Source organism: Theobroma cacao, chromosome 1 (assembly GCF_000208745.1).
Source record: "Theobroma cacao cultivar B97-61/B2 chromosome 1, Criollo_cocoa_genome_V2, whole genome shotgun sequence".
Taxonomy (NCBI): domain Eukaryota; kingdom Viridiplantae; phylum Streptophyta; class Magnoliopsida; order Malvales; family Malvaceae; genus Theobroma; species Theobroma cacao.
In genome coordinates, this window is record NC_030850.1 from 34,203,932 (window position 1) to 34,229,281 (window position 25,350).

General features: G+C 35.9%; 3 protein-coding genes across 3 annotated transcripts; 2 read left to right on the top strand and 1 right to left on the bottom strand.

Moving 5' to 3' along the window:
- Positions 685 to 3,699, top strand: LOC18614078 (1-aminocyclopropane-1-carboxylate synthase). The gene is made up of 4 exons (XM_018115240.1): positions 685 to 975; positions 1,102 to 1,233; positions 1,322 to 1,482; positions 2,328 to 3,699. Exons 1-4 carry the CDS (start codon positions 808 to 810, stop codon positions 3,316 to 3,318), a joined length of 1,452 nt encoding a protein of 483 aa, XP_017970729.1. The 5' UTR covers positions 685 to 807; the 3' UTR covers positions 3,319 to 3,699.
- LOC18614079 (FK506-binding protein 4) lies at positions 9,000 to 11,384 on the bottom strand. The gene is made up of 3 exons (XM_007051649.2): positions 11,030 to 11,384; positions 10,352 to 10,427; positions 9,000 to 9,657 (listed from the first exon to the last, which is right to left on the bottom strand). Exons 1-3 carry the CDS (start codon positions 11,033 to 11,035, stop codon positions 9,230 to 9,232), a joined length of 510 nt encoding a protein of 169 aa, XP_007051711.1. The 5' UTR covers positions 11,036 to 11,384; the 3' UTR covers positions 9,000 to 9,229.
- LOC18614081 (C-terminal binding protein AN) lies at positions 16,478 to 24,527 on the top strand. The gene is made up of 9 exons (XM_018127640.1): positions 16,478 to 17,408; positions 18,263 to 18,483; positions 19,928 to 20,504; positions 21,173 to 21,341; positions 21,455 to 21,585; positions 22,180 to 22,974; positions 23,128 to 23,175; positions 23,828 to 23,941; positions 24,205 to 24,527. Exons 1-9 carry the CDS (start codon positions 16,740 to 16,742, stop codon positions 24,277 to 24,279), a joined length of 2,799 nt encoding a protein of 932 aa, XP_017983129.1. The 5' UTR covers positions 16,478 to 16,739; the 3' UTR covers positions 24,280 to 24,527.

Sequence of the window (25,350 nt, forward strand, 5' to 3'; positions counted from 1 at the left end):
TCGTTCATACAATATGAAATCATATAAAAGTTATTATATGAAGGAGAAATTGAGATTACGTGACAAAAAAAAGTGAACATTTGTTGTTTTTAAAAATATATATAAAATAAAAATAAATTTATAAGAAAGGTAAAGGGAGTACTTTATTTTTTTTTTTATCAATATGCCAACTAATCATGTTACTTAAATGGGATATTGACATTATATTTAGTATGGGTAAACAATGCACTGCAACAAATTTGATTTAAACTTGTATATTTTTCAACTTTGTGATTAAAAATATTTTTGATAGTACTTTTACAACGTTTTACCTTATTTTTATAGTTTTTACTATATGTATCATATAAAATTTTTAATAATATTATAAATAAAACATAATTAGGAGATTGATACACCGACAAAAATTGTGCTTTTAGTAATAATTTATATTTTTGCTTCCAAAAAAATAATAATTTATATATTTTTTAAGGCTTCACTGCATAAAAATATATGACGCAGATTGAATGCATGATTTCACGCAAGCTATGACGACACGTGCAACCCAAAAATAGCTCTTGAATTCCCTCGTCCTTGCTTCCAATGAGTGCAAATCAAACTTTGAAAAACAGACTTTTCCCACCTTTGTGTTCCTCGGCCTCCTTCAGTCTATCTATCCATCCCCTATAAATTTAAGGCTGCACTCAATGTTTGCTACCCACATCACATTTGAAAGCCCCAGCCCTCGACTGCTTATTCGCATAAAAACATTCCCTTATCACGATTCCCCACTCCAGTTGTTCAAACTTAGGCAAGAGGGCAGGAGAAAAAATGGAGCGTACAAGAAAGAAAGGACAGCTTTTGTCTAGGATGGCCACCAACGACAGACATGGAGAGAACTCACCTTACTTTGATGGGTGGAAAGCGTACGATGAAAACCCTTTTCACCCCTCGCAGAATCCTGATGGGGTCATCCAAATGGGACTTGCTGAGAATCAGGTTGGCAAACATATATATATGTCTCCAACCCAAAACTTTATGGGTAGTACTGATCACTACAGTGAACTACCTCGCACACAGATATAACTAACCATAAAGTTCTTCCTCCTCTTTGTTTCTTTTCAGCTTTGTTTTGATTTGATCAAAAAGTGGATTCTAGAAAACCCTGATGCCTCCATCTGCACTGCTGAAGGAGTTGATAAGTTAAAAAATATTGCCATCTATCAGGATTACCACGGCCTGAAAGAGTTTAGAGAGGTACGAACTGCTCAAAAAACGTTTCCTTCTAATGCAGTGAAAAGCAAACAATGGCTGCATTTTTCACCTTTATTACTTCTTTCTTCAGGCTGTAGCAAAGTTCATGGAAAGAGTAGGAGGAAACAGGGTCACATTTGATCCAAACCGTATAGTTATGGGCGGCGGAGCCACAGGAGCAAACGAGACGGTCATGTTTTGCTTAGCCGACCCTGGCGACGCTTTTCTTGTCCCTGCACCTTATTATCCAGCGTACGTACCCTTACTTTCTTTCTTTTCTTTTCATTTTTCCTTTTGTTTATTTTCATTTGGTTTTCAAAACTACTAATTTCTTTGACTTTAAAAGGATAATATAGAATATACTCTACTAATTTTCAATACCAAATACGAGAAGACTCTCTCTCTCTCTCTCTCTCTCTCTCAGACATGTGGAATTGAGAGCGGTATCTTTGTCATGCAAGTGAGAAAAGTATTTTGGAAAAAAAAAAAACGAAGGATAAGAATTGGGAGTAACGTGAATCTTAGTCATAGGCACGACCACATGGTTTTGAAAAATTTTAACTAAAAATGCTTGTTATTCTCATCAAAAGCTGGTCAAGTGCTCTATTAATTCTCACCATATATAGTATGCTCGTGACATAGGGGGCAATTTCCTATATCTAGAACTCTGTTTTCCAAAGTCAACAACAACATGTCAGACATGGTTTGATCATTTTGATTCAATAAGTTCGGTCAAGATCACGGCTTGCGTGACTACAAAGAATTAAATTAAACTTGCAGAAATATCATTAGTCGGTGAGTCCATGGTCTTTGTAGAGATAACTCTATACACATATATAAAATAAATTGGACTTTTGTCATTGACCTTTGACCTCCAGAAAATTCTAAAAGTAGACCTTTGTTTTGACAGTAATTCCTCGAAATTCAAAGGAACTGTTGTAGTATTTGTTAAGAGTATTAAAAACTTAATTCTCCTCTTACTTGGTTTCCTTTTAAAAGCTCATGTAAAACGTGTTAATTCATAAATTTTCTGCCTTTTTGACTATTTTTTTCCTATATCAGTCATTTGTTTCTAATTTTATGTCTAAACCATGCAGATTTGCCCGAGACCTAAGATGGCGCACTGGGTTGGAAATAGTTCCCGTTGACTGCAAGAGCTCAAACAATTTCCGTATAACCAGAGCAGCACTGGAAGAAGCGTATGAAAAAGCTCAAAGTTCGAACATCAATGTCAAAGGCGTGATCTTAGCAAACCCCTCAAACCCTTTAGGCACCGTCTTGGACAGAGAAACGATGAGAAGCTTGGTGAGCTTCGTGAACGAAAAGGGCATCCACCTTGTCTGCGATGAAATCTATGCTGCTACAGTCTTCAGCTCTCCTAGATTCATAAGCATTGCTGAGATCATACAAGACATGGATTGCAACCGTGATCTCATTCACATTGTTTACAGCTTGTCCAAGGACATGGGATTTCCCGGTTTTCGGGTTGGCATTGTTTACTCATTCAATGATGTAGTCGTCAATTGTGCCCGCAAGATGTCGAGTTTCGGGTTGGTCTCCTCGCAAACTCAGTACTTACTTGCTTCAATGCTTTCTGATGAGGAATTCGTTGGGAATTTCCTCAGAGAAAGCTCAAAGAGGTTAGCCAGAAGGCACAGTGTTTTCACTAAGGGGATTGAACAAGTTGGGATTTCTTGCTTAAAAAGTAACGCTGGCTTGTTTTTCTGGATGAACATGCGACCACTCCTTAAAGAACAAACCGCCCAAGGAGAGCTGGAGCTGTGGCGTGCGATCATCAGTGAAGTGAAACTCAATGTTTCTCCAGGTTCATCTTTCCAATGCTCGGAACCTGGCTGGTTCAGGGTCTGCTTTGCCAACATGGATGATGAGACTGTGGAAGTAGCACTCGAAAGAATTCGAGCATTCGTGCTTCAAGGGAAGGAAGAAGATGCGCCAGATCAGAAGTCTCAACGCTGGCATAAGAAAAGCCTACGCCTCAGCTTCTCTTCCTCTAGGTTATACGACGAGAGTCCCATGTCTCCACGCATGCTTTCCCCTCACTCTCCACTCGTTCGGGCGAGGACTTAATAAGCATTGCATCTCTAATTGATCTTCATGCTTCATCCTATTCATCTCCAGCAAGTTAGTCATAAAAGTTGGTAGATATTCATATTATAGAATCATTCTTAGGAGACTAGTATGGCTCAGATTGATTAGTTGCTATCTTTTACTCTGACGCAGATTTGTTAAACCACTTGAACAAAGGCTCAGGTGGTGAATAGTAATCTTTTTCACTTTCATTGTTCCCACGTTGAAGTCCATGCTGTTAGCATTATTTTTGTGGGAGATACATGAATGTATTATTGTAGTATAATAATTGTCCCATTCTTACAAAACCAAACATCTTGTGATCTCCAAGATGCTTGATAATTTGTAATAATGATAAATGTAATTCCGGCTTCCAATTTATTCATGAATTAAATTTGTGGTGTGCATCTAAAAGTTTGACAGCCTGATGTGTAGACCAGTAGGATTATCGATTATCTTCATTCTTATGGGGTTTTGATTTAACATTATTGAGTTTTAGGTTGACTAGAATTCTAGATCTTATTTGATTATGATTTTTGTTTGTGTACAACATTGAGTAGTTATATGCTTTTAAACTTTTTATTTCACATCGAGTCCTAATCACATTTTACTTTAGACTTTTATACTATAAAAGTGAATCTTTAGGTTTTAGAATTGTAAGTAGTGCTTTGAGAGCTCTAGAGAGGGAACACCTTGTAACTCTATCTTTTGCTCTAGGTGGAGCTAGAGTGATTTGGGTGAGTGTTCTTGGAAGGTTATTGAGAAAGAGTGTACAAGGGATTTTGGGTTGGTTTAGGGAACTATAAAAGTCAATTTATTGTACTTTAAATTCTCAATAATAGAAGAACAGTTTCACTCCGTGGACTTAAATTCTCAATAATAGAAGAACAGTTTCACTCTGTGGACGTAGGCAAGAGGCCGAACCATGTAAATTCTTGTGTTTTTTTGTTTGCTTAATTTCTTTGGATTTTATCTTTGTTGATTCTTGAGTAATTTTCACAACAAATATTAATTTAATCACTAAAGATTAGGTGGAAAATAGTCGACTTGGACAAAAGAAAAATTAAGTGCTAAATTATATATTATTATGACATCATTTGGCCATAACATAACACACCATGCCCTTAATTTGCTTTAAAATAATGCCCATAGCATGGAACATTATGTGATCATTACCATGACATGTGCATAATACAATAACATGCGAATTTTCGAGATACCCAAAAGCCAAATATTCCACGGTATACTGAAAGAGGTAATACTGTTAACCCACGAATTGCAATTCCAACAAATTCCGTACGTGTTCTCCATCTTTAAATATTATGCTTGAAGTTAATTGTAAAGTATTAATTATTGGACAACGAAAGCTTCCATGTCTTACTCAGGTTAGCTGCGGTTGGAAACATTAGGTATGAGAGTTAGCATACAACCTAGTGCGTGCTGCATGCATATAATGCTAATTTGGTCATTATCTTCCTAATTATATTTCTTTATAGTTTCACAATTTTAATTAATATCAACATCAATTGCCTGCTTTGTGTTGTATCTTTCTTTTTTTCAGTAGAGACTATCATTATTAAAAAAAATAAAATATTTCCGATAAAAATGATTTGATCAGAGATTACCGACAGACGATAAAAATCATAATCTTAATAATAGATTTTCAAATGCAAAATTGCAATATATCTCAATTATTTGACTTTGTTTCAAAATTGATGAAGAAACACAAACGATTTTATATGTTATAGATGAGTATTTTTAACATTTAGAATCAAATTCTTCAGTGGCAGATGGCAATTGGATAGGCATTACATATCGGGTTTGGTTGAAGTTTTGCTCCAAGAAGTGGAAAGGTAGAAATGAAGTCATTTCTGTTTGTAAATGAGACATCCTGCCCCCACCAGGAACAAGATGTTGGTACCAAATTCTGCAGTTGGTTGCCCCTTCAAGTTATCTTCTGATATAACGCCACCAATTATTTCTCTTACCCTTGTATCCATCTCTCATCACTGGGAGACCGACCACCCAAATCTCCTAATGCTTTTAATTGGTATATATAAGTAAAAGACAGGATCAAATTTTGGCTTTATTAGCTCAATCAACATTCCACTTGCGTGAGCTTCTCTTTGCCGTCCAGGGTTTCCTTCTACTGCCTGCATCATGTTTGTTATCTTCTGGAATTATTACTATATATTTATTTGTATTATCCTTCATTTTCCCAACAATAATATGGACTTAATTAATGCTACAGGGGGGATGTCACCTAGCAACTGCGAATTCATTAGAACGACCTAGTGAGAGAGTCAGACTCTTATCTGTAGGACAAAAACAGAGACATACAAAAGAGGTTCACATTGTAAGCAGAGCTAGCATGACAAATTATGGGAGGTGACGGTGCAGAACGTTTAATATATGGAGACCATCAGGTCAAGAGAGCACGGCATGCACGCATGCGTATATTCGTTGGGCGTTTGACCTTTGACAATGGAAAAGCATGTTTTTTCCCAATTATCCGAAAAAAGAAAAAAAGAAGAAAGAAAGAATGAAAAGCATGTTATTAGTGTATGACCCTGCTGCGTGCGTGTCTTTTCCAACAATGCTGGGGTGTCTAAGCGCTCATCACGTTACGTTTAATTCCCAAAGGAAATTCAATCCCATGGAACACCGGTACCGGCGCCTACATATCTAGTGTAATGCTTTAGTTTTCTTTGAAAATCTTTTCCCGTACTCCTACCAAATTTCTGATTAGCTTTTCTTTTTTTTTTCGGCTGTAGTTGACAAACTTATTGACTGCTCCCTTATGTTAAAAATCATGTTTGGCCCATAGATATTTACTTAGGAAAATCATTAGTCAGATAATGCGTCTTAATGAGTTAATTAGTGTGCGATGATCATGAAAAATGTACAAAGCATATTAAAAACACAATCAGCTTTTCTTAGATTTTGATGAAATACGATGGATTAGTGTTTCTTTTTTGAAAGCCATTCGAGTAATCATTAATTTTTTTTTTTTGCTTTTTCGTTGATTTTGTTTTTAAAAAATAGATATATAATATAATATAATATAAATTACATATGTTTCACAAATGTGCTATTCAACAATCAAAGGTGAATTTTTTTTTTAATCATACATATAAAGCTTCTTAATTTTAAATTAAACTGAAAATTAATAATAAAAAGTAAAATTTTAAAATAAAGCTTCTAATTTTCTTTATCTAAATGTTATGTTTCACAATAGATAAAATAATATTCATAATAAACAAGTATTGATCTACAACATACATAAGTATGATTGATAAATCCATAGCCTTAGAAATCGTTACAAGGAAAAGAAATTCTAACCCCAAAACCATTGGGGAAAGAGAAACATTTTTCAACTTTTTACCATAACAAAGCCTTGGTTCTAGCTAGTAAACTTGATCCTTAGATCGAAAGAAAACTTGGGTTTGATCAGGTTCACTGTAATGGCTTTGCTTCGCCTTTAAAAAATGCTTTGTTTTTTTCAACAATGCCTGCCAATCATCAACCTTTCATGGGTACCAGAAAATGATTTGTAACCGATTATGTACGTTAGACTTAATGAATCCCAAGCACAAGGAAAGAATCACCCAGGATAAATGGAAGAGACGAAAAGGATAATTCACAGTGTTCTGCTGAACTTTGGGTCTCCTTTTATCTTCCCCACTTGAGTGAAACAGCCAGGCCTGCATTCTGGTTTTTGTCACTTTGTAAACAGATCCCTCTTGGGAATAAAATCTTTCACTGGAATTAGTTCCCATTTGAACAAGATTGGGTTCCTTGGGTACGAAACAATCAAAGTCCAATCAAAAGCAATAAGGTGAAAGAAACATTAACCTAATGTAGTTTATAGAAAGATTAAGCATCCCCTTTGGTTTCCTCCTATAATAGCACGGATTATTGGCTTTCAACACTCTAATCAACTCAACTTGCCTGATGCCGTGGGACCGCCTTTCTTTTCCTTACCTCTTTCAACCTTAATGGATCATTTTTAGAAAATACTGAATTTGGGTAAAGTTCTTTACATCTTTTTTTGGTTGTACTTTCCCTTAAGAATAGATTGAATTTTATATTTTATTACTGAATCAGTAATTTCGAGTAAAAAAATTGAAAAGTATACAAAGAATTTTACATAAATTTTTATTCAATTTTGATGTACTTATACTAGAATCTTATGTCGAAAAATTATCAAATTTTAAAGAATTTTCACGTGTTTAACGACTTGAATCATTGTACGGTTTAACAGAGTGTAATAAGTACTATGGGTTGAAAATAAGATAAAGTTCTCAAAGGTTTAATTTAGACTCAATTTCCGCTATTGGCCCCTAGACAATGTGATGTGACAAGATGGATTATTCCGAAGAGATATACATTGCATAAGTTTGCAAAATAAAGCAATTTTTTAATGGTGAAGAAGCTTGAAAAGGAAGTCATTTTCTCTGAATCTAGAGGATTCTTTGTGTATAATTCTTTGGTTACAAGCCTTCAGGCCCCCCTCTTGCACGTTGTAAAGGTTGAAAAGCAAGTTAAAAGAGCCAAGAACAGAGATCCACTGTGCTTCATTTTCTAAAAATTTGAGTTTGCTTTACTATTGGTTGCCTGGATTCCATCTTCATTTCGCCCCTCCAATTTCATACCAAACAAGTTTCCAGAAACACTACTGCCGATAACATGGACAAGCAATAGTTGAAAGTACTTAAAGAAGACTAGTTGTTGATCAGTTGTCGTAAGACCAAATGCACATGCCGTCGAGGAGCCACCGAATGTTTTGCCAGGGAGAAAAAGAATAAAAATTAGATGGAGAATAGATGCATCTTGATCACATGCAATTGCAACATTAATTACGTAATTGTACAAGTCCATGGCGTGGTCTTCATGTGGAATATTGCATTGAAACAGTTATCTGTGTGTTTATTCTTCATCTGCTATGTTAATTTATTCAAGGGTTTGGTTAATTTAAGTTGAATGGAATTAAGGTGGTTACTAGATGACAAGTGCAGTGATGGAAGTACAGGAGATTCCAAGCTTGTAAGATTCAAGAGGGAAATAATTTTTATATTTGAAAAGAAATAAAGAATATATGCTTCTCCAAGACAGAAAATTACACGAGGTAAATCAGCTAACCCTCTGCTTTCCAGCTAACAATTGCTAAACTCTGAGAGAGAGAGAAAGTGGGAGACCTGCAAAAGAATAAATGATTACTTGAACCGACCGATGCATTGGGACCATTCAGTTTCACGTAAGAGATCTTTTAGACAGATTAGTAAAGACCCACAAATCCATGAAAGAACATGACATTGTACAACATATTGTAACATGTAGAAAGGCAGGCAATCTCCGAATGAGAATTTTTCACTGTGACCCACCACAGACAATGGGGCGTTAAACATGTGAGCTAACTTTTCTGCCTCCCAGATGCCGTTCCCTTCAACAACTCTAGCAAGCAAAAGTACTACCCTAAAAGAACAAGATCAATTGACTGATTTGGGTGGGCACTGCATTAATGTTCAAAGAGATTCAAATTCAAAAGCAGAACTTTGATTTTCCTTATCTTTTTGTTGGGCGGTGGCTATGGGGAGGAAAGATTCAAAAGGAGCACGGTGAGGTGTAAAGTAGATTATAAGACTGGTATAAATGTGTACGCATTGAGTCATGGACTACGGTTGATGGGGTTCAAAACAAATTCCAAAATTTCATTTATTCACTCTAGTCTCTACACAACACATATTACTTATACATATGAAAAAAAGGATTAATGAGGCATCACCATCTATATACAAAGGAGTTCTCTTCTTTGGTTCACCTCCTATTCTCATTGATGACATTCAAATCCATCACCAATTTGAGAAAAAGCTATCTTTTTCCCCTCATCATTGTTCTTGCCAAAGCCTAGTCAACAAATAACACAAGCATTTGGATTCTCTTCCATGCTTTGAACATAGTAGTAAGTGGTCATGTGAGGATTGTATTGTTTGTAGGCCTTGACAAGCTCCATAACAGGGTCTGGAGGTGGCTGTGGCTTTTTCTCTTCTTCCTTCTTCTCTTCCTCTTTCTTGGGTTCTTCTTTCTTTGCCTCTTCCTTCTTAGGCTCTTCTTTCTTCGGCTCCTCTTCTTTTTTGGGTTCTTCTTTCTTTGCTTCCTCCTCTTTCTTGGGTTCTTCCTTCTTTGGCTCCTCCTTCTTCTCTGGCTCTTTTGCTGGCCCTACTGATACTATGTCAGTAGGCCAGTACTTGCGTAATTTGCTCACCACGTTTATAGGATCAACTGTTCCAATCACTGTCAATTGCTTTGCCTTCATATCCATGGCAATGGAGTCAATTCCTATCAAATTTTCAAAGCAAAAAAAATTTAATCAAAAGGAAAAATCATTCCTTTTCCAAGGCCAGCTCAAAAGAAGAATATTATGACATGACAATTTTTTTCTCCATAAACTCAATAATCTTAATATACTTTCATCTAGATTCAAATCTAAGAAGTTAATAACAAATCACCCTCTTGCAGGAAAAAAAAAATTGTCATCATCAGGATCCACAAAGTCATTTAGAAGAGAAATTTTAACAAGAGACAACGATACAAGCCAGAGTCCAAAGCCATACATATATATATAAAGCAGTCCCATCGTTTTCTGTATTAAATATAAAAACATTTGGACAACCATCAAGAAAATACTTTATGATAAAAAAAAATTTTGTTTTTATGGAAATTTTTTGAAGCAGTCACATCATTAGTTTATGCTAAAATCTTTGTTTGTATAGATATTACTTAGGCGGATTGCAGAGTCTCATCAGAGACTTTGAAGCAAATAAAGCAGGCCTCTAAAAAAGGGTAAAAAAGTTGAAAAACTTTTGACTGGGTGGAATTCTAGCAAAGATACATACTTTACAAAGATGAATGTAATATGTCAAACCCACAGCTTCAAAACCCAGAAAGCAAAAGGAACAGGAAAAGGAAATAGATTGCTGAAATTAAAGCTTTTTAGGTATTAAGTGTACAAAGGAAAGGCAGAGATATATACCTGAAAGAGTTGAGACTGTCTTTAAAGCCTTTTGCTTGGCTTTGTCATCATGCAAATCCACCTTCAACACAACCTTCTGCAATTGCAAAGAAAAAAAAAAAGAAGATCCAAGAGATCTGTTTCAGAATTGTATATGCTTCTGATAACCAATATGTAAGGATATATAATTGAGAAAAATTCATTCAAGTTACAATCTGAACATGAACAGAAATCAAAATTAGTCATTTGTTTTTTATCCTTTCACTGCCTGAAACATCAGATAAGATGACAAAACCAAAGATGCTAGAAACTCATTAAAAAGTTATAGCCTAAAAACAAGCTGATCCAGAGTTATGAAATTCTCCAAGTCTAAAAACTTTTGGGCTGAAAAGATTGTCTCCTTAAAGCTATAGATTTCTAGACACTGGAAAAGTGTTACCAAAAGAATTGAGTTTTCACTGAAAGAGACTCCCTTGATCCTTATAGTCCATCAAAGTAATCTATTTTATTCTTAAGAATCACTGTAAAACAAGAATCAGAATCGAATTCAAGAACAACCCATCAACAGCAAAGCCTTAAGATTCCCTTTAAAACCAAAGAAAAAGGAACAAATTCAAGTACAAAAAGGATCAGAACCCAATAAAGGAAAACAGATAAATTAGTAATAAACAGAAAGAGATCCGAAAGTAGGAACCGGACCTTCATTTGTGTTGAACCCTTTTTTTTTATGAAGGAATTGCAGAGATAAAAAACCAGAGAGCTTTTGAGGGAATGGTGCTAAAAAGAAGAGATAGAGAGATAAGAAGGAAAATGGGGGTGTTGAAAACAAAAAGGAGCAGAAGAGACGTAATGGAATAATGCTTGGTTTGAAAAAGATAGAGAGGTTTGGACAGATTACAAAGGCAAAAGAAGAAAATCCAAATCAAAACAAGAAATGCAGAATAGGAGAGAGAAAAGAAAGGAAAAAAAAAAGTAGGCAGAAGATGAGAACAGAGAGAAAGAGAAGGAATCAGAGAGCACTAATTTTGAAGGAAGTGAATACATAGTGGCCATAGATAGGAGTTTATAGGAGTGTCAATGAGAGAGAGGAAGGAAGGAAGAGGAAACATGAAAAGCAGTAAAAGAACTATCGCTGTCTGAGTCATGTCCACGCTTTTGAGAGGGGCGTTGCAACCACACCAATGCCACATTTTTATTTTACTCTTTCTTTATGGTTTATTATTTTTTTAAGTCAAAATATATATATTTTTGATCTATTATGTACAAAAATAAAAACTTAGTATTATTTATTATTTATAATTTTGTTTAACCCATTTTTATTTTTTAAAAAAACACAATACCTAACATATTAAATCAAGTTTTTATAATTTCATTGAATTAAATAAACTTTTATAATTAACATAATTAATTATTATTATTTAAAATATTAATTATCATGTTATGTCTCTTTGTGTTGATATACATATTGATATATCATAATAAATTATTTACATCAACGTCATACTAACATCACATTATTTTAAAAAAATTAATAAATAATATTTTTAATTAATAATTAATTAATTAATTTTTTATTATAAATATTTATTTAATTTAAAATAAAAATATTTGAATTTGATTATATTAATAGAAAAATAAAAATTTATTTAAAATTTGTTAATAGTTTAGAGACTTTTTAATACATTATGTGTCAACTAATTATAACAAAATGGTACAACATTAAATTCACGGACATTGACAAACTTTTTTACTCACAAATTAATTAGCTTTCAGTGAATTTTTCATGTACAGTACATTTTTACACCCGACATTTTACAATTTGGTGGAGCATAAATTATTGAAGCTTTTGAGCAATAAATAAATAAATTATTGAAGCTAGGGAAAAATTAAATTAAATTTTGTTTAAAAGAAAAGGCCTGCAAAAATTCCAGAGAAGGTGATTTCCGAAAATGGCCCCCACCCTGACCGCAGGTGTCAGGTGCAAATTTAGCACACAGGTATTTTTTTTACACTCGAGGGCGTGAATTTCCGTGTACTCCACATCGTGGCGCGTGAAGCCAACTCCTCGCGTACTTGACGTACTGGCGCAATTTAAAATAACCGACGGAGTGGCCAAGTTGGGCCTGGAGACGGGAGCGTGGTGCCCACCGGTCAAATTTCCACGTCTGCACCCCGCTGGTTTTCAAAATCACGGCGGCGAAGCCACTCCCGACTATTGCAACTACTCTCTCTGTAAAATCAATGAAACTTTGAATGCAGACATTTCAGTCTTTTGCTTTCAACAGTCACTTGACACGTGGATGCTCAGACACTTGACAGGTTCCAACCATGCCCCTTTGCTCCGATAATTGAAGTCCATGTAATGAAATTTCGGACAGGCGAAAAACTGCACGAGTGGGATTTCAGATAAAGCTTCCACTCGTAATAGAGTTGAATTGGTGATTTAACAGAAATTATTATTTTAATTTAAACTAACAATGGCGGCCAGAGTTTAAGCAAAGCTTATATCATGATATTCCATTTCACTCAATTGTGAAATGGCTTTAATTTTTTATAATATTTTTAAAAATAATAATTAAAATTAAATTCATTTAATCATAAAAATCAAACAGAAATAAATAAAATAATAAAAAAAAGAGTAGTAATTTACGAAAAAGCATATTGTGTGAGTTGTCTTTCTCTTTTCTAACAATTATTCTTTTAAGGATTATAATGGCCATATTTGTCCAAGCACATATTTTCACTTAACAATATACGCCCTAAAAATTTTTAACAAGATTGAGGACTCAGTAGGAATAATGATCTTACACGATTATTGCATCTACTATTGTACCAACTAGCACTTTCTTTCGACATTTAACTACCTCCAAAAACAGTAAAAAGAAAAATGATTTCTCATAAAAATTATTACAACATTCATATATTAAAAAAACAAAAATTAGATTGCAATTAAACTTTAAGTGTTTATGTCACGAATTTCAAATTTAAAAAATATGAAATATGTCTTAAGTTTATAATTAAGGATCTTCTTCTCTCTCGTAGATATATTTTTTGAATTAAAAATTTTGATTTGTGACAAATGATATTAAACTTTTTATAAAAAATACTAAGGTCAGTAATTAAGATAAATTCGAATTAAAGAGAGTCTTTTTTGTCTATAAGTAAAAAAATTAATATAACGAGAGTATTATATAATTAATTTATTTAATAAGTATGTATTTTGAATGAGAAGCGTAGATTTATCACATTTACACAAATTTGAAAAAATGTCATATCAAGTGAATGAAAACTACCTATACATTAAAAATCAAATTCATGATTCACAAATGGTTGGATGCATGCATGCCAATTGTTCAAAATCAGTTTTATTAATTACTCACTACATTAAATATATGCTGAAAAGTCCACATATGTATAAATACATATACACAAGAAAAAAAAAAAAAGAAATCAAACGGGGCATAGTGTTTCATGATGTGAACTGTTACCACCTACTTCTCCCCAGATGTTCAACCCTCCTGCCTACCTACTACTTCTGATTTGAAGCTGTGGGTCAAAAATATATTACAATGCATGAATATTTGTGGTTATTTTCAAGATAATTAGTAAATTCCCTTTAAGGAAAAACGACAACAAGATGCATCGAATGCTGCAGAGGCGTACGTAGGCCTGGGTCTGGCTTCAATCTATGGCCGTTAGTTAACAGAAGAATTCCTGAAAAAGAATGATGAAGGACCACGACGGCTCGTGGGCAGTGGCTGCTTTTGCTCGCAGATGGTACCACGCCACTATAGTTTGGCGCAGACATTGTGGTTTTTAGCTAAAATCTTTCAGATGCCATACTTAATCAATTTCCAATTTATTAATATAATAGAATTTGGACAGCCAGCTAGTTAGTTGCTGTTCTTGTACTAAAAATAAGCTAATTATTGCCTCTGGTCTCCAGTCCCTGATTAATTAAACAGATGGGTCGCAGCAAGCAGGTGTATTTGACCAAACATTCTTTTCAGAATTCGGAGCCAAGCCTAGTATCTGGTTTACTTTTGTAGTCAGAAAAAAGTTTTAGCCATGTAAAACAAAGCCTTAATGTGATTGTAGGCATGATGATGCTAAAGCCATCCAAAAAGTAAGAATTAGTACTACTATCATCATTTGATTTACTCACAAATAATGTCAAACTTTGCAGTGATAAGTTTCAATTATTAAAATCCAGTCAATTGTAACCGCCGGCCTGGAAAAAGTATAACGTTGAGACTGGGAAATTCGTAGAGGACATAATTACCAGAAATTTTCGTGTGGATAGTAATAGTACAGGAAAGCTATCATTTCTGTTATATCAGCGCAATGCCTTTTTTTGTTTTTCAGCCATGCACGGCGACAGTGATATACGAATCTTTGGCTGTCGATCGAAAAGGTGATGGTAGCGTGGCCGGCCTATGTTGGCTTTGAGGTCCCCAACCACAAGAGGGGGGAGAGCCTCTCTATAAGAATTCTCCACAACCATCAATGGTATTTATTGCTCGTTTCTTTTATTTATTGCTGACAAATTTGCGATAAAATCAATGATTTATTGTTGAAGTGACATTTGATTCTTAACAGATTTTGGTTATAAGAGTGGTATTTTTATTTTACACATATTTTAAAAAAATGTTAATAGGTATTTTCTAATGGTATCTTACAATTTGTCGAATTTAATATCGATTAAAAAAGATTGAAACATTTTACGATCATATTTGAATTGTAAATTTGAGTGATATTTTTGACATAATTTTTTTAAGAAAATCATTATTAAAAAATTTATTAAATTATTTAAATTTTTTTAATAAATCATTATTTTTTATTATGTTAAATTAAGTTTTTATATTTTTATTTTAAATTAAATAAATTTTTATATATTTATTTTAAATAAAATAAACTCTTTTTATTAGTGATTTAGTCAAAATGACATTTATTATTTTTTGACATATGATGCTGATGTGGCATGTGTGATACATTATAATGAATGATGATATAATATATTCATATGACATAATAATATAATCATATGACATTTTTCATCTTCAATATTATTAATAAGTTTCGTATTAGCCAAACATCAACGTCACATTACTAATCATAATTAGTCAATTATTAGTTATTATGGTTTATTTTATTCAAAATAAAAACTATAAAATATTTAATTAAATGTAATAAAAATAATTTATTTAAATTTTTAAAAATAAATTAAAAAAATTTAAAACATTATATCTATATTTTTAAAAAATGACCTTTTTTTGTATATTGAGTAGCCAATATAATTGTGTTGTCTCGCATGCAGAAAACTATTTAAAATGCATATTTTCATGTTTTGGATTGTTATGGTCATGCATCTTTAGACGTAGCAATCGTACTTTTGCTTACTTAGTGCCATTCAACCACTTGAAAGCATGAATATAACACGTCGATTTATTTTCAAATAAGGTTGTCTTTTTGTAAAGAGGTTATAATTATCGGTAATTTCAAATTTTAAGTCAATTCAACTATGAGTTGGGTTGGTTTTTTAATTGCTTGATGTTAACATTTTTCGAATTTTGTTTTTATGTAGTCATTGCTATTAAATTGAAGTTATGGAAAGATTAGAGTTTAAATCATTTCGAATTTATAGGTGTTTGGTTAGGATTTTGTTTTTACTGTTTGCTTTTTTGAAAAAAATCATAAAATAAAAGTTAAAAGTTAAAACCAATATCATAATTGCTTTGAAATTTCAAAGAATGAAAATTTAATATCAATTATAATAAAATTAGTTTATGAGACTTTGTTTCTAAAATGGAGATTGAAATTAGGTAGAATTTTAGATGGATTGTGAACCTAAATCCACGATTTGAAAGATTAAAGCCAAACAGATTGAAGGTGGGCGGAGCCATTGATCACTTGACTTGTGGTCAAGTTCTGGGATCAATTATTGGGCTAATGAAAAGCAAGCGAACGGTCTATTTTTATAATTGGCCTTAACTTTTATGAATATTGTCTTTTGGATCTGCTAAGCAATCTGATCGAAGATTCTAAGATCATAGGCCCATGCCGAACAAAAATCAGGAGGGAAACGTGACATTCACGTGTCCTTTTTCACCTTAACTCCCCATCTCCATCTTGTAAGTCACAGGGTTCAATTTGACTCGGTCTTTCGCTCGTTGCCACTGCGAAATCAATTAACTAAAAAAAAAAAAAAAATCACAACAAACCTCAGGAAAAAAGAAAAAAATCAACTCCTTTTCGACTGTTTACCCTCGACCTCAATCTTCCAAAACCCTAAAATTTTTCCCAAGCGAATTCTCGTTTCTTTTTCCTCCCGATTCGTTATTCATGGTTATCCCCAAATTCTCCTACCATTGACTCCTTATCGTTTCCACCCTCAAATTTTCAAGCATCCATGGACCATCAAGAGCATGATCTGTCGCCAATTCTGGTCCCGAAAACCTCGAATTCGTACAATCTTATGAACAATTCCTCAGTATGGCTCGAAATCCGTCTCATTTACGTTCGAATCGCACCGTGCGTGATTGACAGCGTCCCCGACCATCTCACCCTCTGCCACCTCCGCCGCGAAATCGGTGTATCCCTCGAAATCAACGGCTGTCGTGTCCCTGCCTCTGATTCCGCTTCCCTTACCCTCCGCCGCGACCGTCTCAACAGAGAATCGTCCGAGGTCACTTATTTAAACACCGACAGCGTTCGCATCACGGGAGGTTTTGAATTCGAGGTATACGAGGATGAAAAGAAGGTATTGTTGTGTGGGTCGTTGGAGAGGATGGAAGGAGAGTGGAGCATGGATTGTTATATAGCGGCAGCGGCTATGGAGCCTGGGAATTCGGCGTTTTTTCAGCCCAAGGTGGGGGTTTCGGCGCCAGGGATTGAAGTTTATATAGCGGGGTGTTGTGCGGGTGTGCCTGTGATATTGACCAAGACGATACTTGTGAGTCCTAGGAGGAAAGGAGGATCGAGGCTTAGTGGGACGTTGGATGCAATTCCGGAGGATGAGGAGATTGGCAAAGGGAATAATAAGGATGGCAATGGATTGATTAGACACCGGAAATTTCAGGTAAAATTGGAATCGGTTTTAATGTCTTAATTTATTTTTTTCTATCTGATCATAGTTCGTAACGTGGATGTATATACAAGCATGGTAGAGGGGGATTGACATTGTGTGGAAAATGCTGATTGTTTACAAATCTTATGACACAGTTTAAGAGGTTAATTATGTCCTTAGCGTACAAAGACTGTTATATAATTCTGTTGAATTGAAATGCATTGTTTCTGGCCTTTGTGTTTGTATATGATGGGAAGTTTGTTCTGGTGTCAGAGATTAGCCATCAGGGATGCGAATGCAGTTGTTTTTAGGGATAATGTTGCTGTTCTACGTGTGTTCCGATGAAGGATTGTTGTTGTCTGTGTTGGAGTAATGATGATTACACCCTTTATTCATAACTTTTAGCATTTGAGGCAGCTTATTCTCTGCTTGTTTAGCAAGCTGAGTGATTGTAGGGTATTTGTCAGCTTTTCTGAGCTATCTGTTTTCAATATTATACCACCCAAAATCTGTCTCTTAAATTCATTTTTAAGGGAAAAAATGTAATTGTGTCTTGTCTTGGAGGCATAGCGATAACAGCAGCGTTGTATGATGTCATAATAATGCCACAAAAATGTAGGATGATTGCTGCTCTGGTTTTCTTATTTTCATATGTGTAGGTGCATTTGAAATTTGTTTTTACCTGTAACTATGAGCTTGGAAAAAACAATGGGGATATTGAAATGTGTTTGTTTGGTGTCTTTAAGCAGATTCTTAGAAGCTTCCATTGATCTTATTTGCAATTCAATTTGCCTAGAAGTGGACATCTTGTCATTGCTTGCTGTTCTTTCTTACTAAAATAGAATAATTATTTTGGTGGTGTGCAGATTACAGAAGCCGGAGCTGAAGATTATGACTCTGATGGGAAACTTGGACACAGTTACTACTCTGAAGAAATGTATGCCAGTGAGGATGGCCAACTTTCATGGTTTAATGCTGGTGTTAGAGTTGGTGTTGGAATTGGCCTTGGGATGTGTCTCGGGATTGGAATTGGAGTTGGACTGCTAATGCGATCATATCAAGCAACTACCAGGAATTTTAGGAGGAAGTTTTTCTAAGATAGATCACTTCACCTGACTAAGTGATGTTCTTGTTTAATTATAAAGGAAACAGCAAATCTTTCAGGATTTTGTTAGTAGTCTGGAAGATATCAGGGTTGCAGGCCAGAAACAAAAGAAAAGTTCAAGATAGCAACTCATGATTATATAGTCTGGTGGGTTCTGATGGATGGGTGGAAGTTGTTTGTTTAGCATGTTAAAGATACGAAATTCCTTAGAGAATCTGCTATAGTATGTACGTCTTCTATCTCCTGCATATGACTGATTACCAGACCATGAATATACTGGTTCAAAAAAAAAAAAAAAAAGGTCGAACCTGCTCAGTGTTTGGATGAGAATGTACTGCCACTTTTAATCATGTGATGAGCCTGCAGGTCATTCAGCCTTGTTCGGCAAGTTAGTGTGGTGTGAGTCTTCATCCACAAAAATGTATCTAGTTTTCTATATCTTGTAGAAATTTTGCGTTGTGGTGGTCTGTGGGAAGATAAAATGCTTCTTGTTTTCGTAGGCAATGTAAAAGTTTTATGTTCTTGTATCAACTTAGAGTGATTCTTCTATTCAATTTATTAGTTTGCAAGCTGTGAGTCTTCTGCTGCTTTCTCACAAGAAATGGAAGTCTCTGTCAAATTTGTAATTTATGTTGGATGTATCACTTGTGCGCTCAAGAAGTTGTTTGGTGAGTCTTGGAGACTCGCTGTTAGCTAATCTCATGGGTATGTGCTGCCAATTTTAACTTATTGCTTAGTTTGGCTGCTGATATGATAAAATACACAAAAGAACATAGAAATTCCTTCCTAAACTCCATAAGCAAATAAGAATTCAGCATCTTCCATGATGATTACGGGAAAACCCTGGTATTATCTCAGATATGGTGGTTGATAGGAAGTTAGAAGCCCCCTGCATGGATGGAGTTCGGACATCCACGAACTTTGGTTCCTGGTAGAGAAACAGAGGAAAGCAGAAATCATGTCTTAGGATCATGTGAATGTGATTGACCCCTTCAAAAATCCCATGCCCTTGCCAAATTGTCATGCATGTTCAAATCGTCGCGGGGCACGCCGCTAATTGCCAAAATTGGGACATAACTGGAATTTGCAAAATTCATAACGTCATCTCGAAGTGAGTTGAGTTGAGTTGAGAGCTACGGGGACACACATTTCATGACTTTGAACACACATTTCATGACTTTGAACGCCTCCCGAAGCTGAGGAGCTACAAACAGCAATGTATCAGCAGAATCTATAATCATAGATGTCTTTGCAGTTTCCCTTAGGATCCCCTTCACCAAACTACATGCCCCGAAAATGCCCAAAATTACATCCATGAACCCTAACCTGTAACTACCACCAAAAACTCTTTGCCCCCCTCATTCCTCGAGCCAACAGCGCGGGATTCGACGATGAACACTACCACCACCACAAAGACGTCGTCTAGACTCAGATCCTCTGCCGCAATGCCTCACCGTAACAATCCTACGCCTCTCCCTTTGGCCGTCTCCCTCAACTGCATCGAAGATTGCGTCCTCGAACAAGAATCCTTAGCCGGCGTCGCACTCGTCGAGCACGTTCCTCTCAGTCGCTTAGGCGAGGGGAAGATCGAGGCGGCCGCAGCCGTCCTCCTCCACTCCCTCGCCTACCTCCCTCGAGCTGCCCAGCGTCGACTCTGTCCTTACCAGCTCATCCTCTGCCTCGGTTCCTCCGACCGCGCTGTCGACTCCGCCTTAGCCGCTGACCTCGGACTCCGTCTTGTCCATGTTGATGCCTCGCGAGCTGAGGAGATCGCCGACACTGTCATGGCGCTGTTTCTTGGCTTGCTCCGTCGCACGCACTTGCTCTCTCGCCACTCGCTTTCGGCTTCCGGCTGGCTCGGCTCGGTTCAGCCACTTTGTCGGGGAATGAGGCGGTGTCGAGGACTAGTGTTGGGAATTGTTGGTAGATCTGCGTCGGCTCGGTCTCTGGCATCCAGAAGCTTAGCTTTCAAAATGAGTGTGCTTTATTTCGATGTTATAGAGGTAAAAAGTTACAGCAAATTTACCTCCTTTTTGTTCACTAATTGTAGTTTAACAACTAGAAATCTGCTACATTGTTAAAAATGCTGTAGTTCATAAGATTTTTGAATTTGCTATTGATCAAATAAATTTGGTAACTAGGTTAAAAACCAAGTAGCACTTTAGCGAATTTGTATTAAAGCTTAGCATTTTAGTGCTTGCTTATTTAGGAGATTTAGAAAGAACTAATGCCTTGTTGGTTTAGCTACTCCGGCAGCAACTTTGTGAAAATTGTTATAGAATTTCTCATTGGGAGTACAACTCAAAATGCACACTATCTGAAATGGTCTAAGCAAAGTTAATTGAACTGTCAACCTTGGAAGAGTTAAGCACATTATAACTTAATTGCAATATGCATCTTGAGCTGGATCTAAAGATTTTAAAGTTATATTCGGTTATGCCTTATTTGGTAATTTGGAAAATAATAATGGATCTACCATTTCAAATTGTATTTAAATTGAAAACGAGCATTACTAAGGTTTTAATGGTGTATATATATATATATATACCTATAAATTCAAGGTTATCCATGGACACCTTTAGCTTTTATGAGTTATTTATATATTTCAGCATTGATCTGTGAGGTTGATTTTCTGTTGGAATAATTTTCTCCCTGAATCATGTTTGCTCAGGAAAATGGAAAAGTAAGTAGTTCCTCTATAACTTTCCCATCAGCTGCCCGTAGAATGGATACTCTTAATGATTTACTAGCTGCAAGTGACCTTATATCGCTTCATTGTGCTTTAACGAACGAAACTGTTCAGATTATCAATGCTGAATGTTTGCAGCATGTAAAACCTGGTATATTTGCTTTCATATTTTTGAGATCCCTATTTCTTCTTCTTTTTAAATCATGATTTATCCTCTTTGCTATTGTATGAATTTGTTTCTTTTTTGGGGGTGCTTCCTGACAGGGGCTTTTCTTGTGAATACGGGTAGCAGTCAGCTGTTGGATGATTGTGCATTGAAGCAGCTTCTCATTGATGGTACCTTAGCTGGTTGTGCTTTGGATGGAGCTGAAGGCCCACAGTGGATGGAAGCGTGGGTATGATAAAAGTTCTTAGTCTATGAGTTCCGATGTTGTTGTGCTATGCTGTTTTCTTAGGAAGGTAGCTAGAATCTTTCTAAGTGTGTGTGCCTGTAAGGAAGTGGTTCATTTTCTTGCTTTGAAACTGCTGAAAAGTCTCTTGGTTTGTAGTCAGATTAAAAGGTCAGTAAATGCTAATTAAATGAGGTCAGCTTTGCAATAGGTTCTACTGCTCTTCCAATAGCATCTTATTTCCATTCCACTACGTACCAGATTCATGCCATTCGCCATAATTTTCCTTTTTGGTAGAGTTCTGTTCTAATACATGCAAATTCCAAGCATATACTAGGGTGTAGTGACAATTGAGAATGGAAGGGTGGGGGAAGAGATTGCTTAGCTTGAATCTTCTAATTCTGCGCCGCTTTCTCTCATTCCTCATCTTCCTATCTTCCACTAACATAAAAGAGTATTTACCAGTTTTTTGATAGAAAGAGTTGATTTTGATTGAGGAAGTAGTTAATTGGCTGGGGGATGAATATTGCCATTTCATATTGCATAACTAAGATTATTGAAGATGTAGCTAATTAAATTCTTACAACATCTTTGGTTCAGGTGAAGGAGATGCCCAATGTATTGATACTTCCACGTAGTGCAGATTATAGTGAAGAAGTGTGGATGGAGATAAGGGAGAAGGCTATCTCTATGTTGCAGACATACTTCTTTGATGGGGTTATTCCAAAGGATGCCATTTCTGACGGGGATGAGGAAGAAAGTGAAATAGTTGATGAAAGAGGACAGTTTAGTAGACAAGACAAGGAAAGTGCTTTGCAGGGATCTACTAGTGAACAATTGACTGATGATATTCAACCAAGTCCTGAAAGCTCCCTTAAGAAGGATACCAATCAATCTAAGGAGTATCCTAATCAGAATCAGGGTTCAGGTTTGTCTCATAACACTGCCACTAAATCAGACACAAGACGTGGCAGATCAGGTAAAAAGGCCAAAAAGAGGCATGCTCGTCAAAAAACCCTACAAAAACCAGATGAACCCTTAATATTGGAGAAAGAAAGTACTTCGCAAAGAGAAGATGACACTGCCATGAGTGGCACGGATCAAGCATTAAGTTCTGGTTCTCGGTCTCCTGAAGACTCAAGAAGTAGGAAAACACCTATAGAATTAATGCAAGGGTCAACTTCCGACCAGCTTCTTAAAGCTAGCAAGAAAGTAAGTGGACTATCTGCTGATACACTGAAGGATGGATATGTTATAGCTTTGTATGCAAGAGATCGCACTGCACTCCATGTGTCCAGGCAAAGAGTTAAAGGCGGTGGTTGGTTCCTAGACACCATGTCAAATGTAACCAAAAGAGATCCTGCAGCACAGTTCCTTGTTGTCTATAGAAGCAAGGTTAGTTGGCAGGATCTTGTGTCTTTTGCTGTTGGTCCTTAGTTTCTGCCTTCGCTTAAAATTATCATGGTGGGCGTAGTTTGAATTAATTAACTATAATAATTCTTGTCCTTTGACTAAGTGTAGTTGAAATTTTTTTATGCACTTTTTCAGGACACTATTGGTCTGCGTTCCTTTGCTGCTGGTGGGAAGTTGTTGCAGGTAACTTCCAAGTTTTACAAATTACTAGGGAGTGCTTTTTAAGCATGGCTTAACTGAAAATCTTGTATATCTTTTGATCGTTTCTTAGCTCAAGAAGCCTTGCTATGAATTTGTTCTAAAGATTTTAGTTAAATAGCTGGTTAGGGTAAGTTTTTTAATAAACAGTGCACATTAACCTTTTTTTTTTTTGAAATTCTCTAATTTGCTGCTGTTTTTTGTTAAAGCTTTGAGTAAAATGATTAACTTTGTTACTTTAAATGAGGAAGTAGTTATTGTTAGTCTATCATGAGAATCATGCAATTCCTATGACATACTCGGCTTGGTGGCTTTATTTTTGGTCCCAATAGAGCACATTTTTTTGCTGCTAGGGTTTCTTTTAGAGGCATTGAAGTTGCTAGATCCAAGGCTGTAACTTAGGTAAAGTAAATAGACATTTCAAGAAAAAAAGAATAGCAGATTTTCATTCACAATGTGTCTAAAAAGTTTCTTGCATTCTTGAGGAGTAGGTTTGCTTACAAAAAAATAATGCTAGTATGAGGCAGTTTGTGCATTGAGAAATTTTTTTCTGTTTCATTGTTCTAATTCATTTGAAGTTTCTGCTTCGGGATTGTGGGATGATGTCAGGCTCTGATGTTTTGTCTTGTCATGGCAGATTAATAGAAGAATGGAATTTGTGTTTGCTAGTCACAGCTTTGATGTTTGGGAGAGTTGGACATTGCAAGGTCCTTTGGAGGAATGTAGACTGGTCAACTGTAGAAATCCTTCAGTAAGTTCCCTTCACTTCTGTCATCCTCGATCATTGTGCTGTGAGCTACATATTGGCTGGCAATTATGAATCCTCCTGGGTAGTAAGGTTTTAAGTCCCGGAAGATTTGTAACTGGCTGAGCATTTGTATACTGACTATATAGTATATGACTACCGTAATCCCTGGGATAGCTGTGTCTCTCCATAGATTGTTCTTCCTTTTTTTTACTTCAATCTGTCATCTTCTCTCTTTTTTGATTTGCTTCCATTACTTCAAATGGCAGGCCATTTTGGATGTACATGTCGAGATTCTGGCAGCTGTAGGGGAGGATGATGGCGTTACTCGCTGGCTGGATTAGTTTGTGAGCAGATTTAGGGGGCTAACTTTTTCTTGCCTACTTTGTTTTTTTCTTAACTCTTTCTGAGTTTGTATTTGCCAAAACATTCTGTAAAGCATTCTTTTTACTCCTTGTTTTTTTTTTTTTTTTTTTTTTTTTGGGTTTTTGGAAGCATCATCAGGATTGCACACCTTTTCTCTTGTGGCTTGTTGAGCCTAATGATGTAATGAATGTACTTTACGCGAGAGGTTTCCTTCTTTTTTACTCGAGATGAACTGCCTTTTTGCTTCTTATAAATCAATGGAAGAGTCGGCATTTTGGTATACAATCAAGATTTGAATTGGTGGCCATCCACTCATTGAAAATGAAAGGAGTTAGGTTGGGCTGGGCTACAACATGGATGGTTGGTTGCCTGAGGCCGTGAGGCGTTTAAATGTGTTGTGATGAGGAAAATCGAGTTCAGTTATGGGGCACCCCCAAACCCAAAGTGACAATACTCATGAAACGTGTGGTCAGCGCTCCTCAACCTGAAGGGGTTAAAAAACGTTTGCTCGGTCCCATTCCCACACAATTTGTCAGGTTCGCTGTCAAAATACTCATTGGCTCATGACTCACGTGACCTGACGCAAACCCCACTCCGCCGTCCTCTCTAGGCATGAACCCCGAACCCCCAATCTCATCATTTCAACTCTCTCACCACGTTCTTGCTGCAAATCATCCATGCTTTAGACCAACGAAACCATGAATACTTGGCACTGCAATAATACTGTTGCTACATTAAGCACTCATTTTCTTTCTTCCCTTCCATTTTAAAGATGTATCTTTATTTATGGCAGTGTTGAACAAAACAAACAATACGACAATGATACTACCGACAGTCGAAACTTTGAAAACCTTTTCCTGGTTGCCATGAGCAACTGTTTGCTGATTTGACAGAACTGAGTTCAACCTTTGTTGGCCGTAAATTAATAAACGCATCGATTTAAGTAGTTCGCACGAAACACTTACTTGTTACTGTCTGATTGGCAACATTGAAAGGACATCCTCGGCGTAAATCCATTGAATTATTTGATAAATCCTGTTAGCCCAGCC